Genomic DNA, 15,158 nt, shown 5'->3' on the forward strand with positions numbered 1-15,158 from the left:
TATACAGTACATCTTAAAAAAAATAAAAAATAAAAATAAAGATGGAGCAATCCCATTGGCTAGCAAGTGCAAACATGTGAGCTCCTTTGGCTTTATTAAAACATCTAAATGATTAGGCATAGCATGTACAACTTACAAGCCTTTCATACACATACACAAGTCTGGGGGTTATATTCTGCCATGCTTCTCAACAGATCTGTTTCAAGGCTGTCTACTTTTCACCAATATATTCACAAACGGATACTGACTGGAACCAAAAAACCCAAAATATAATTTTAAAATAATAATAATAATAATAATAATAATAATAATAATAATAATAATAATAATAATAATAATAATATTTATTGTAGACTACACAGGATTTTTGGCAAAACTGGATATTTTTTTTTACATATTCAGTAACTTAGCAGACTGACATTTAGCTTAAATCTGAAATATAAGTACATCACTTTGAGTTGAGTTAAAGCTATTCCAGAGGTACTGAGCTATCGTTATTGACAGTCTAATTCCAAGGACATTTTAACTAAAACATAATTAAAAAAAAAAAAAAAACTCTAATATGTTAGATATTCATATTTTAAATTTGTGCAAGTTAATGAGCACCAGAGCTAGAAAATACGTTAAGAGAGAATGCTATAAGGAGGTTAAAGTGGTCTGACTGATGTTCTAAATTAGAATCCATTTAGCTCTGTGGGTTATTAGTATTATTACAAAAGGAAGGAAAACTCTCAAGAGGAGCTATAGTCTAGTTTCATGAAACTGAAGTACAAAGCTCTAAGCAGGGATTTTGGATGAGTAGCTACGGGATGAATCATTAAATTGAGCAAAAGGCAAAAAAGCACTGTGGGCTTAACATGTTCTCACAAGGCCATGTACAGTAGGTTGTTATAGTCTGGCTAGTCACTGCCTTGAGTCCTTAAAAGTCACAGGGGGCCAAGTAAACTTTAACATCATGGACAAAATGTAAGTACTACAGAATTCAATTACATTATCCAACTCATATCAATCTTTATAACTATATTGAGTTCCATGAATATTCACCTTCATTTACTATATATGTATTGCTTCATCAAGAGGAAAATGGCATAGCTCTAAATTAGGTGGTGATCATGTGATAGGCATGTCTTGTCAGCTGCCAGCCCCAAGTTGTGCAACCCACATTCCTTGTAATTTAAAATACCAGTACTTATTGCCTTTCATGTTGTTGTAGATTTCCGTAGTGTACACAGTTGTTTTGGATGCCTGTGTAATTGAAAAGAAACCTTGGACTGTACCTGGCATTTCAACCTGATCAAGAAACATAAAATAAAAAGACAAATGATTCCAGTACAATACAGTCTTTCTGTTTTTATCTATGAATGTGGTTTACAGCTTTAGAAAATTAATCATCATAAACACCTTAGAAATATCACAAATGCTGCCAGTGTCAGCGCAAGTCAAGACTGCTTTGTAATTTTAATAGAAATAAGTCACGATAATGTTGATTTGAAGGTTGTGAAATCAAAAACTAATCTTGAAATAATTGTGTGAAGGTAAACATGTTTTTTGTTTACATGTTAAAGTTATTTTTTATTGTTTATAAAGAATCAAAAATAAATATTGCATTATGAATATTACATTAGGCTTTTTTTGCTGAATGTTATTGTTATATCATTTTAAATTTAGTAGCACAAAGTATTTTGTCTTTATTGAATACAGTGTTAAGCAGAAACAGTTATTGTCTACTCATGTATTGAAACCATGCTTCCCATTTTGTCAGTGGTACAGGACCAGATGCTTAAGTTGTCCTCTCCTGGCTGGCCTCATTTCTATTTTTAGTACTGAAATCAGCCAGTCAAGAAGTCAAGAAGCAGGTATGGTGAGACAGTAATCATTTAAATGGGAGCAGTGCACACACACAAGTCAAATATGGTTCTGCTACAGGATGACAGATATGAAGTCTTAGTGTGCAGTCTGTCACTGCTCAATTAGATTTTGAGAGGGCTGGGATCCAAACCAGGGTCCTGTGGGCACGTGGCAGGAGTCTGTTTCATTAATCCAGTTTTATTCATGTGTGTTGAAGTGCAGACAGAAAAAAAGGATGTGCTACAGCTGTGACGAAATAGACCCATAGAGAACTCCTGCTGTTTACATTGTGTGGATAAAGTAGATTCGCCAAACTGTTAAGGTTGAGGCTTGACCACACTGTTAATTGACGGTTAGTCAAATAATCCTGTAGAGAACCAGTTTAAATTAATTCACAAATCAGACCGCTTGGTAAATCCCTCAGGACCCAATCTAAGGTGCTTCGTAATAACGGTCTCCAAAAAATAAAATAAAAAACACCAAACACCAAACCATAGTAATCCAAAATAATTGTAGCAGTTTAAAGAACAAACAAACCTGCTTGAAAAAACAAACACTCAGCTGTGAAACTGGTCTCAATATGCTTATGTATCAGCACCCCCTGCTGGAAGATCATGTGTCCTGCTGTAAGTGATGAGGTGCTACTCATGTGTGGCTCTTTTTCATGTTCCAAACAGACATTGAACTACTTGAACACTTTGGTAAATAAAGTAAGACTCTCTTCAGCTCGATTCAGTAATTGGTTGGAACAAACCCCTTGACCATTATTATTATTATTATTATTTATTTCTTAGCAGTCGCCCTTATCCAGGGCGACTTACAATTGTTACAAGATATCACATTATTTTTCCATACAATTACCCATTTATACAGTTGGATTTTTACTGGAGCAATCTAGGTAAAGTACCTTGCTCAAGGGTACAGCAGCAGTGTCCCCCATGGGGTTCTGAAAAAAAAATAGTGTTACACGTCCCCACGTGTTGCTAGAACTGTTTAAATAACATACTTGTAATTTTTCTTTTCATTGCTACATCTCGACAACATTTTACACATAACTTTAAAGACTGCTTTCAAAATGTTGTCAAACAGGTAACACAGCAATAACTATCCATGATGTGGTATGAACAGAAAAGCCAGAGCACTTCATGTAATGTTTTTTTTTTAAAATTTTTATTCGCTCTTCCTGCAGTGATTTAGAGGACAGATCTCTAACCCCAGTGCACTAGAGAGGCCATTTTGAAAAGAGCCTTGAAACAGACTTTAGTTATAAGTGTAAAAAGTTGCTAGGATACTACAGGTCCATTACTTAAACAGTTGTAGCTGCGTATAATGCTATATTTTTTCAGAAAACCGCTACTTACTCTTTAAGGAATTAAAATAATCATCTTGCATCGTGATGCAAATAATACATTTATAATTATGTGTATTTAAGTAGAAAAGCTCAAGTAATTGAAGGCAATAAGAAACACAATGTGAATGGCTTTCACTACAAAAAGGCAGGCACCATTAGATCAGTGGAAGCTCCTTAGAGAAGGCAAGGGAGAAAGTGCCGCCTCAAAATTTCAAAGTGTCTTTCGATTGTAGCAGTTTTCGATGATTGCTCTTTTAAATAACAAATAAAATGAAAGACGGCATTTCATTATTCAAATGAAGGTAGTCCAGCCATTTTCCTCACCTTCAAATCATTATCTTTAAAAGATGTTTCATCAAATGAAAATGACTTGATTGTGCTTTTTAAACGATCATTTTCTCCTCTCAAGGTCTGACGTTCGCTTTCTAAAGATCGAATACAGTCTCTACAGTGTTCACTTTCACACTCCCTCGCCTTTACTTCTTGCACAGGAGGTACAGGGTCTTGTAACTCCTGCTGTCTGGCTGATAGATCCAGGAGCCCTGCCACTGCTTCACTCTCCTCCTCTCGCCTCTTCCTCCTCCTCTTCATTTCCCTACCCTCAAACCTCTCCATGTCTCTGGCCCTCTTATTCTTCCTAGTAGAAGGTGTATGGTTGAAGATAGACGGCACATAGTCAGGGGACAGGGGGTTATCAGACTTCTTCCCTGCAAAAGGTAGAGACACTACTTATTTACAGTTTGTAGACATACAAAATGCAATTAGCTCAGAAATATCAGTTTTATGTTGAATTAAATGTAAGCATTATCCCCCCCCCCCCCTTGCTTATATGTTACCAATTAAGAAAATACAAATGGTCAATAGTTTGTTTAAAAATACAGTACTAATGTGAATTATATACAGTATTTATATGTTGTTTGTATGTAAACTTTTAACATATTTCGTCAAATAGACTTAAAATAATGTATATGGCATTTTTAGTACAGACTAGAGTATTATAACTGTATGGGGATTTTAAAAACACATCATAATTTGTTCTACTAAGAATCATTAACTAATCTGTAGATTTTATGTTCCCGTAAAATCAACTTCAGCGAGTGACAGGTAAACGTTTAAGCCAAGAGACTGTACTAAACTATGCTGTGTAAAAATGAGCGCAGCATTAACAATATGTTAGTTAAAGTACGTGCATAACGATTTCTGTTCAGTTTTCAACTAAGTATTATTATTATTATTATTATTATTATTATTATTTATTTCTTAGCAGACGCCCTTATCCAGGGCGACTTACAATCGTAAGCAAATACATTTCAAGTATCACAGTACAAGAACAGCTTTTTTTAAGTAGCCTACAATTACATGTAGGCGAATGCAGTTTTCATTACTGGGCATTTAAATATGTTATAAACTGAGGGTTCTGTGATTTCATACTGAAGTTAAGTAAAATAATGTAGTTTAATGCATTCTGTTATATTTTAAGTAAAGATTGTGAATCAACAACCCGCTTAAGTGTAAGCTCCGTAAGTGTATAAATATTTCTGAAAAATCGGTTATACATTAAGCGTGTTACACTTTAAGAATATGAACAACAACAATAATAATAATAACGTAAGACCGTAACTACCTTCCAATATATTGCTGATACTAACCTTTTATAAAGTGCTCACTACACAAACGTGTGTACTGAGTTGGAGTCCAGTCGGTTTTCGACTTTTTGGGTTCCGTGAATCAGTTTTTGCTACTCTGTTAATGGCTGAAATCCACTTTTCCCTCCTGTCTGGCTCAGCAGGAATCCTGTAGAAGGATACTCTGAATTGTTTTCCTCTTCTGTTGGTGCACCCAACAGCACAACACACATCTGGCATTGTAAAATCAAAAGTGTAACGACCGCTCTTAGTTATAAGTTGTCTGCCCGCCAATGCATTTTTGACCTCCAGTGGCCGCACCGTGCTGTGATAACGTCACATGAAAAACCTCAATTGAGTATGATGATGAGTGGTGTTGAATAATGGAAATTGCATTATTCTGTTTTCGCATTCAGTTTTCTGAAGGAGATTTTAGAAAGTGACCAGAAAAAAAATTCATCATAACAGCAAGAAAAAATTTAAAACTTGACAGGAAGTTAAATACGAAGCCAGCATGTTGTTGACATGCGTGTATGACGGGAGTTGTAGTTTTCCTCTGCATTCCTGCTGATTGGAAACACCTTTCCGCGTGTACCAGATAAACGACTATTCCCAGAAGACACTATGCCGGTAGCGTTAGTAAATATTTTCAAAGTTTCATGTTATGAAAGGGTGCGTTGTTAAGTTCACCGCTGCATGCACCAATGTACCAGACTCACCAAACCGTTGTTAAATTCACCAGGGGTTGCTCAACGAAATTGTTAAATTCAGCGGGGTTGAGAGTCGGTGAACTGCAACCAAAACGGCCGCTCCCACTGTGGAAGTTTGTCTTGTACGGAGTTACTATTATCAATGTAATTGTAGATTCAGATACGTCATATCTTTTGAAAATGGATATGGAGTTGTGTATGTATATGTATATGAAAGTGTATCCATTAATATATATATATATATATATATATATATATATATATATATATATATATATATATATATATACACACACAGTTGCAGGCTAGCTGTCTACATTTTAATGTAACTACAAGATGGCTCCTAATTAGTCGGTTAAAGATAACTAAACCTTCGTTCCAATAAGCTTTCAGCCCCCACAGGTCAACCACAGCCTTGCATGCCGCAGCAGCAACCTTTCCATTATATCTGCTATGTTGATTCAACAAACTTGTTAAATTCCCCGCACCGCTGCGCACCAAGTGATGTCACTTCCGACGCAGCGATGCAGAGCACCGATGAATTTAACAACGCACCCATACCATTTGCTTTCAATGGGAACAGGTGTTGTTCATTTCAATATCTTGTTAACTCTCGTTGTTTCTGTGCGTTGCAACAAAACAGGAACTGGGACCACAGGTTATATCAATACGCGCTAACCGTCAGCAACACGATTTAGTGGAAATAAAGTTTTACAATTCAAAATAAAAATGGCTGCCCTAACGACCACAGCGTCCAATGATACGTTCCAGGTAAACATAATCAGATATTTAACTTTTTTTTAATTAAAATATAGTCCAATACAGTATTTAATGATACAGTTTAAAACTGAAACATGTTTTTTTTTTGTTGGTAAATATTTTGACTGGGAGCACGATGATTTGTTATAAAATCAAATATGACTAGGTCAAGTAGCTGCTAGGCACTGTTGTATTGTGTAATTTACCAGAGCAAGTCTGTTAAATACAAGTTGGTGGGTCTCTTGTCTCTGCACAGTTGCATTTATAAACGTAGATAACATACCCTCCAACATTTGAAATTAAAATAGGTCCACTTGTGTGACATTAAGAGAGAGCAAGCGGCTCGTAGTGTGGTAGTGAGCGACCTGCTTCCACGCGGGTCTGACACGACATACCCCTCTCAGAGAATTTTTTTAAATGTTAACTATAAAATATGCAATTTCCTGCAACCTAGAATGTACATTTTTACATTTAGATACAACAAAAGTCTGTATCTGTTTCATCATGTCTCTCAAAATTTCACTAACAAATTATATAGAGAAGAAATGACAGGTACCATTATTAGTATTTTTTTTGTTTTTTGTTGGGATACATTGTATGAGAAGCAAATTGTGGCAGGACTACAACAGTACTAAATTGGTAGCTTACTGAGTAGGTTACCAGTTTGTAGTATAGCTCCTTAATCTGTAGAGTTGGCATGTGATGTGGATTTCACTTAGTATAACCAGAGAATAAGTACACCATTTTTAATGTTGGTTCATTGCATTCCTCTTTATTACCAATATTGCCAGCTGCCATTACATTTTACGGGTACGGACCACTTCATCGCATTCAAAAACAGAAAATCCTGCCAGATTTTGTCGTTATGCTTTAATGCGTGATTTTAAGAACAACAGAGTGAGAAATACAAAAAGTATTAATTTATTTATGAAATATAGGTGAAAACCATTACTGCGTATTACCTTTCAGTACAGGGCGGCGAGTGTCGGATGGAGTAGCCACTAGAGGGTGCAAAATAACTTAACTCGCACACTCAAAAACACAAATTTCTCATCCTTGACCTTTATTATATTCATTTAAAGAAGAAAAAAATTCGTAAAATAAAATACAGCTGTAACGTTATATAGTTAAGGCCCTGTGAAAATCACGGAAATGTTCTTTAAAAAAAAAAAAAAGTAGTATTTCGCGGAATGTGCACATAACTATTTTATAAATGATGTGCACAGATTAGTATTCTTTTTTAAAACATCAAATATAGAGGTAAATGCACTGTCATCATCAAAATCAATGTTAAAGTTATTCAAGAACTTTATAATAGCTTCAATAGTTTACAATAGTTCCAGTACGTCAGATGCATGTTCACCATTTAGGTTTTGCAAAATAAATACAATGTGTAACCCATTACTGATCTTGGGCATCAGTCGACTCGTCAGTGGTCACTGACAAGCAACTAGACTGTTTTACCAATTCCATAATCTCTCGGCAACTTTAGGTAAGTATTCATGTCTCAGCTGGGCTGATGAAGGAACAATTCCACCTTTTGCTACACAGTCTGAAGAATTTACATAACTTTTTTTGTTGTCCAATTTTTCGAGAGAGATATTTGCGCAAACAAATGCCTCTGTCGGGTCAAAATGTAATGTGTTTAGTGCTTAACGGTTTTCAGTGGACTTTCGGAACATGGAAGTCATCGTTTTTTGTTTCTTTGCAAGTAAAGCAGTCGCAGTACTGCTCTGGATTTCCGCCTTTCTGTTTTCGGCGAATACTTGAATCTAAATGCCTGTCAACAGCCGATTCTCGGTAGTGAGCTACAGTAACATTGCAGGACGTACAGAAGAGCTTACCTCCATCGCTGTGTAAAACTCCTGCTGGATACTCCTTTACGTGATCTGCTGCAGACACATTTTTATCCTTTTTAATTTCCCGCCTAGATTGCATATAGTCACATGACATAATCACTGCACAGCACTATGTGCTTTGCTAATAGTACACGCAGGCAGACAGCAGAGCTGTACAGTTTCGATAATGTGTTTTTTTGTATGAAATACATATAATTATGAAATTTATTTTTATTTCTTAAGAATATTGTAAAAAGAAAACGTGGTATTGGGCTAATTTCACGATTTTACAAAGGGCCTTAGTCATAAAGTGCAGAAATTAAATGTCGTTACTTTAAAACTAAGTAACTCGGGGATAATTATGGATCTAAATGGGTAAGGAAGGCAATGACTGAACTGCCTTAAAATAAATACATTTAAATTCATTTAATGGGGGTGGTTCTATAATAACAGAATATATTTGAATGGACTGCCTCTACCAATATCTTTGCTGTCTGGTAACTATCTGTCTCTAGCAGGCAGTACCATGGGGATGTGACGCTAGCACAAGCATGCCTCTAGAGACCTGGCAGGGCTGTGCAGGAAAAAAAGTCTTCAGATAAAGCTCAACATTCAGTACACACAATCAATGTGTGGGGATTCGGTACCAAAGTTAGAAATCAGGTATTGTACCGGTTAAATCGGTACAGTTGGAGGGTATGAGTTAACTGATACATTCTGAAAAGGGAATCGTAAAAAGTGGATTTGATTAAGAATTAGCAAGCCTAAACTTAATAAAGCTTCGATTAATAAATCGTGAAAAATCGTTTAATTATGGTGACATTTGAACAGCTGAATATGTCAGTCCAAATTGTCAATGTATTTATTTGTTTTACCTGTATTAACTTCTATTTGTTGGAGGATGATGAGACTTTCCAGCCCGCTGGCCGTCATGACAAACACTTTTATATCCTGAACTGGAGAGAGAAAGAAGCACAGGCTAAGAAGGCTGAATTCATCCGGGAGGCAGAAAAACTGAAAAAACAGTATGTCCATTTATACAATAATATACAGGTCCGGTGGGCAGAACAATATAGCTGGGTCTATGAAAGCCTGGTTAATAAATACATAATTCTACACAACCCTTTCTGTATATTTTTACACACTGCATCTACTGTCCTTCGTATGAGACGTATAACCGAGGCAGCAGTTGTTGATGCATAGTTTGCGCCCTCGTCTCTATAGTCGCTTTTGATAAGTGTCTGCTAAATGACAAATTAGTAATACTGCATTCTGTAGCATGTGAAACATTTAAGACTAAGGTCCTGCTTAAGAGGCACACATACGTTCTGTTAAATGTTTAATGTAGAATGAAGTTCTGATGCTTTCCAAACTAATTCAGTAGAACGTTTTTTTTTTTTAATTGATCAATTGATTTCATTGTCATTTATTGTTTTAATTACAGGATTGCAAAACTTGAAAAAGACCAAAATGCACATCTTTATGTCAAAAAGAAAGATGTCAGAAATGAGTTTGGAACACTGGAAGACTTGGAACTCAAACTGACAAATAGTAGAACAATGGAAAGTAAGCTTAATACTTTAAATAGAGGACGCTAGTGCAAAGAAACAGATTAGCCATAAAATCTAGTTGTGGTAGCATTAGTACTCCAGGATGAAGTCTAGCCTTACAACATGTTCATTAACCCTGTGACAAAGTATGTTTTCAGTGATAGTCTCTTGAATATTAACTTACTTATTGTTCCCATGTATTGTTTGTTTATATAGATATAGATAGCTAGCTAGCTAGATATATATATATATATATATATATATATATATATATATATATATATAGATATAGATATAGATATATATATATAGATATATATATAGATATATATATATATATATAGATATATATAGATATATAGATATATATAGATAGATATATATATATATATAGATATATATAGATATATAGATATATATATATATATATAGATAGATAGATAGATAGATAGATATAATGTGTATATGTATAATATATAATGTGTGTGTGTGTGTGTGTGTTTTCTTTAAGAGGCTAAGCTTCAACAGCAACTTGCCAAAATCCATAACAGTGTGAAGAGATTCCAAAGACAGCTGAAGGATGTAAAGCCAACCCCAGAGTGTACGTATATATATATATATATGCATGGCTTGTGAAAGTGTGATTTAGGTTTTAATAGCATTGTATGCTGGTAAAAGGAGAATATTTGTGTTGAGCATTGTAAAAGATGGGGAAGAAAAAAAAAAGAATATTTTTATTTTAATAATTTGGCTGTATTTAAATGAACAGAAATATTGTTTTATAGTTGTGGAAAAGCTCAAGGAAATAATGGAGGAAGTTGAAAATGCCATAAATGCTTTCAAAGAAGAGCAACGACAAAGGTAAGTTACTAAATACTGTACATGATGAAGAACATGTAGTAATTCATAAATAAACGAATACATATTTTACAATATCTTCTTGTGTGGAGAACAATTCATGCGTCATTCTGTATAAAAATTGACCAGTGATTTTCTTTTTTTTTTTTTTTTAATTTTTTCATTATGAAGTCATGGAAGGAAAGCATATTGATGCATACATATTTTATTTGCATATAATATTTATCTACTGTACATAGATGCTACATGTTGCAGAAATTTGATATTTTTCAGTCTTGTCCTACTTGATCAATACAAAAGTAGGAGCTTGTTGATTTTAAGAACTCATACGATCAGCTGTCTCTTTTTAGTTATGAGGAGCTCATGAAAGAGGAGAAGAATTCCTCTCAGGAAATCATTGCTCTAGAAAAGAAGTTTGAGACGTGGGCCTTGGCTGTGTCAGCTGCTCCAAAAAACTGTCCATCTCTCCTAGCTAAGGTCCCATTAGCCAAAACCATTGATGATGATCTACCAGCTGAAGTAGTGGAGTTTGAGAAGTTCTTGCAGCAGACTGGAGGGCGACAGGGAGGCTGGGATGATTACGATCATCAGAACTTCTTAAAAGTTTGGACTAAGCACAATGGCAAGACTGGGTATATGAAGGAGGCCTTGCTGTATCTGCCTGGAAGAACCCAGGAAGACATTCAGCTCCATGAGAATTGGTATCAAGAGTTTCTATTTCTTGAAGAAAGCAAAAAGGAGGTAGGGGACACACATTTTAATCAGGACATTCTTTTATATTTGAATCTGTATATAGATTCCAGTCTTGCATATTAGCATGCAGTGGATGTCTGTTGTTGTGATGTACTTTTTCATGAAGGCTTTACAGTTGTTGTGAAAGATCGATCATACTAACATACTTGTTCTAATTAATGTAGTGTTTGTTGAACTTTTCATATGTTAGTTTGTAAAGCTTCGTGAGCTGTACATATTTTTAAATGACTGCGGTGATTTTGATGTACTGTACAGTCAGATTTTTTTTCTTTAAAAATGATGGGACTGATCACAGTTAACCATGGTCATGAAGAATCTGTCTTAAGAAAATATGTCATCACTCATTCAGCAGAGGTGTGTGCGAAAAAAAAATAATCAAATAGTAAGGAGTGGAACTAATCGAAACATCTACTATTTTATGTGTCACTGTAATTGATGTCCATGTTGAGTTCTTTCATATTAATCTTATTAATCTACTTTTGTGAAAAGGTTATTTTTGAGGCAATACATTTACATCAAAGCTATTTAAAAATGTCTTCTAGGCTATTCAGAAATGGAAAGCTAAGAAGCAACTGGAAAAAGAAGAACTCCTTAAGCAGAAAGATAAATCAGAGGAAGAGCTGAGGCAAGAGCAGCTGGCCCATATAGAGGCACAGCGTCAGAAAATGGAGCAGGAAAGAAAAGAGAGACAGACAAGACTCCACACTTGGAAGAAGCAGAAGGAGCAGGAGCGCACCATGGAAGAGAAGCAGCAGCTCAGAGAAGAGGCAGAGAAAAGGAGGAAGGCCAAGGAGGAGCAGCAGCGGCAGCTGGAGGTCAAGCTAGAGGTGGAGGCGTATGTCCGGCAGAAGAAGGAGCAGGAGGAGTTTCTTCGTCTTGAAAAAGAGATGCAAGAGCAGGCTGAGCAGGATGAAAAGAGGAGACAGGCTGCTAGAGGAATCACCAAGTTTCAAGAAAGAGTAAGCCTTAGCAGTGTTGCTATTACCACAAGGAATAAGGGGATATTGCATACATATTAAAATATTGAGTCTGGCCTAACCTGTAGCCACATTTGGCACAGTTGTCTGTAGAAACAACAATAAAATATACTTATTTGCAAAGCCTCTGATTTTCAGAATGTGACTCTTAACGGTGTCCATTTGTGTTTTTTTAAAGGGTCTTTGTGCAGTATTGGAAACCTAGTATTCCTTATGTAGTGGAGTACACTGGTTAGAAGATCAATATTGCAATTGCAAGTGAAGGCTACAATTTTAAATATTTACTTTTTATTTATTTGTTTTTCCCAGGATTTGCACAAATTAGAGGCCAAGCTGTTGGAGAAACGAGCAAAAGAGGAGGAAGCTGCTGAGCGTGAGGACAGACTGGCCAAGTTGAAGGAGAAGGTAATGACATAAAATAGCAGCTGTATGACAGATAGTAAAGTAATTGACACACCTGAAGAACCCGTACCCAGCCTAAAAGAAATATCCATGCAAACCAGACGCCAACAGGACTCCTAACTTCAGGAGCCTCAAATATGTCTGGTTTAACTGAAATGCACATATTGTAAAACCCCATCACTATGACATTTGTATTTAAAAGCAAGTGTTAAAGTTTTAACTGCATCAATAGGACTTCTTGCTAATGTTGGATCTATTATAAATTCATGACTTGGCATTCGATTTATTTAGTTGGTTATTCAAGCTGACACACTATGCTTTAAATTAGGTAGACTGTTTTCCTTTCATGATTTGTACATACTATTGTGACAACATTTGCAGATAGGCTAATATTGTCTCTACTTTTCTCAAATGTTTTATTTAATAGTTTAAAGAAAAAGCATTCTACTTGGAGAATGCTTTTACCATGGCTGTCCTGTAAGTTTGGATAAACACATTTAAATGTTCATTTAAAGAAAAAAAAATAAAGAACATTACTTAATGTAATATTAACTATGGAAATAATGAAATACACATTGTCTTTTCTGAGTTCTATAAATTCTATTTCCTGAATTAAACATTTGGGTTATATTTGTAAATGTCTGTATTTGATATCCGTTTATTAATCAAGACACTCCAATATCATTTGTATATCTCTAAACTATTGATTTAGGTTGAAGTTCACATAAGCAGAGACCCATCTAGACTATGGAGACCTACAAAGGGATGGGAAGAACGCACCAAACAGATTGGACCAACTGGGGGAGGACCATTGTTACATATACCACAAAGGTTAAAAAAAAAAAAAAAGTAAACTGATAGTAAAACAAAACATAGATTTAATTTAATAATATTTGTTTTACTAATATTGCACCTTTTTTTTTTTTTTTTTTTACAGAGCTGTGCCAAGCTGGAGACAAGGCTTATAGTCAGGGTTCCTATCACAATGAAATAAACTTCAAGATCTTCAGCATAAACTGGTACCATACTATAGAAATGTATTAGTCCAAAGGATATCAAGGCTGAGTTCATCAAACATTTTATGGAAATGGTATTCTATATGTTTGGAATTATGTAATGTGTAAGTTATTTTTTAAAGAACTTTGATTCTGGAATCAAATGTGAAAATTCATAACACCATAACAAACCAGTGTACACAGATACAGAGGGTCCTCATAAACTCGTACAAATTGCACAGTACCTGAAAGGTTAAAGATATTTGTACAAAATCAATTGTTTATTGGATCATAAATGCGAATGCAGTCTGAAACTTCTATTCGAGGGTAGGAGTGTATGATAAAGGTTTGGTGAAAAATGGTGAACATCAATGAAAACTTGTCATTTTACATTTGTAATCCATTAAATGCCAGGTTGAGTTTCTTAGATCTCTAACTAAATGGAGATGTAGCAGTGTGTAGACAAATTGATTCTGTGTTTCTATCAGAAACATTCCAGCTCTGAAATCCACAAATGCAATTGATATTATTAAATATATATGTGCTAGGTTATATCTTACAGTTCGTTCAACTATTACATTTTGAAGTAGTTTTCATTTAAAACTGAAGTATTGGTGTGCAATGAGAAACATTTTACAATGGTCAAACCATATTACAAACAGATGAATGCACTTTGAGTTGTAAATTATTTTTATGAATTGTGTATTTTGCACTATGTCATATCTAATCTTGTAAATACTAAAATTGCAAAACAAACTGCTCAATTTTGCCTTTATTTGTGTGTGTTTTGTTTTATTATTTACTGCTGGGGATTCACACGCTGTTTTACAAATATCCAGTACCGTTTATCTAATTGTGACAATGTTTTAAGACAATCATTTGCACAATTTACTGAGGTTATCAGGATCTGGGGATATATGACGGAGCCTTTCCTGTCTGTCTGTCCATCTGCCCTTTTAGACAAATTATGTGTTTTGTGTTTGAATGTTACGGATAGCGCCAGTTTTGTACAGCTCAGGTTGATGATTTATCTTTCTATATTACTTGTAAAAATGAAACAAAAACCTGTGATAGATTCTGCAGCTGTAACTTACTGATTTTATTGAGGTATGAACCCCTATGACACAATAGGACAGTGTTCAATTGTCACATTAGCATGAATACCACATTTCCACTGTTAGGCAATGCTCTGTTGTTATTATTTATTTATTCATTAGCAGGTGCCCTTATCCAGGGTGACCTACAGTTGTTACAAAATATCACATTACAGATAAGTACAGTACAATCAGTAGAAAATAAGATAAATTTCAAATAAGAGCAAAATAAGGAATACCGTCAATTACATTTAAGATCGAGTTTGACTAAGACCAGTTAAACTTAGTATAAATATCTGCTTATATGAGTAAAGTCCATTAAGAGCACGTATTAAGTACCGTAGATAGATAACAACGATTTCAAATAAAAACAATTACAAAAAACGTGAATACGGATA

The 15,158-nt window shown here is 34.9% G+C and overlaps 1 protein-coding gene across 3 annotated transcripts; it reads left to right on the plus strand.

The window, feature by feature from the left end:
• Positions 1–6,064: 6,064 nt before the first annotated feature.
• On the plus strand, positions 6,065–14,342 carry LOC117408660 (coiled-coil domain-containing protein 112-like). 3 transcript variants are annotated; one of them, XM_058992704.1, is made up of 10 exons: positions 6,065–6,305; positions 9,032–9,156; positions 9,576–9,697; positions 10,193–10,282; positions 10,467–10,542; positions 10,890–11,280; positions 11,835–12,251; positions 12,579–12,674; positions 13,384–13,502; positions 13,609–14,339. In XM_058992704.1, exons 1-10 carry the CDS (start codon positions 6,264–6,266, stop codon positions 13,637–13,639), a joined length of 1,509 nt encoding a protein of 502 aa, XP_058848687.1. In that variant the 5' UTR covers positions 6,065–6,263; the 3' UTR covers positions 13,640–14,339. The 3 variants fall into 3 exon arrangements, with proteins under 3 accessions (XP_058848687.1, XP_058848680.1, XP_058848691.1); XM_058992697.1 differs by lacking the exon at positions 6,065–6,305 and having other exon boundaries at positions 8,930–9,156; XM_058992708.1 differs by lacking the exons at positions 6,065–6,305; positions 10,193–10,282 and having other exon boundaries at positions 8,930–9,156; positions 13,609–14,342.
• Positions 14,343–15,158: the final 816 nt, after the last annotated feature.

This window comes from Acipenser ruthenus, chromosome 2, assembly GCF_902713425.1.
Source record: "Acipenser ruthenus chromosome 2, fAciRut3.2 maternal haplotype, whole genome shotgun sequence".
NCBI lineage: Eukaryota > Metazoa > Chordata > Actinopteri > Acipenseriformes > Acipenseridae > Acipenser > Acipenser ruthenus.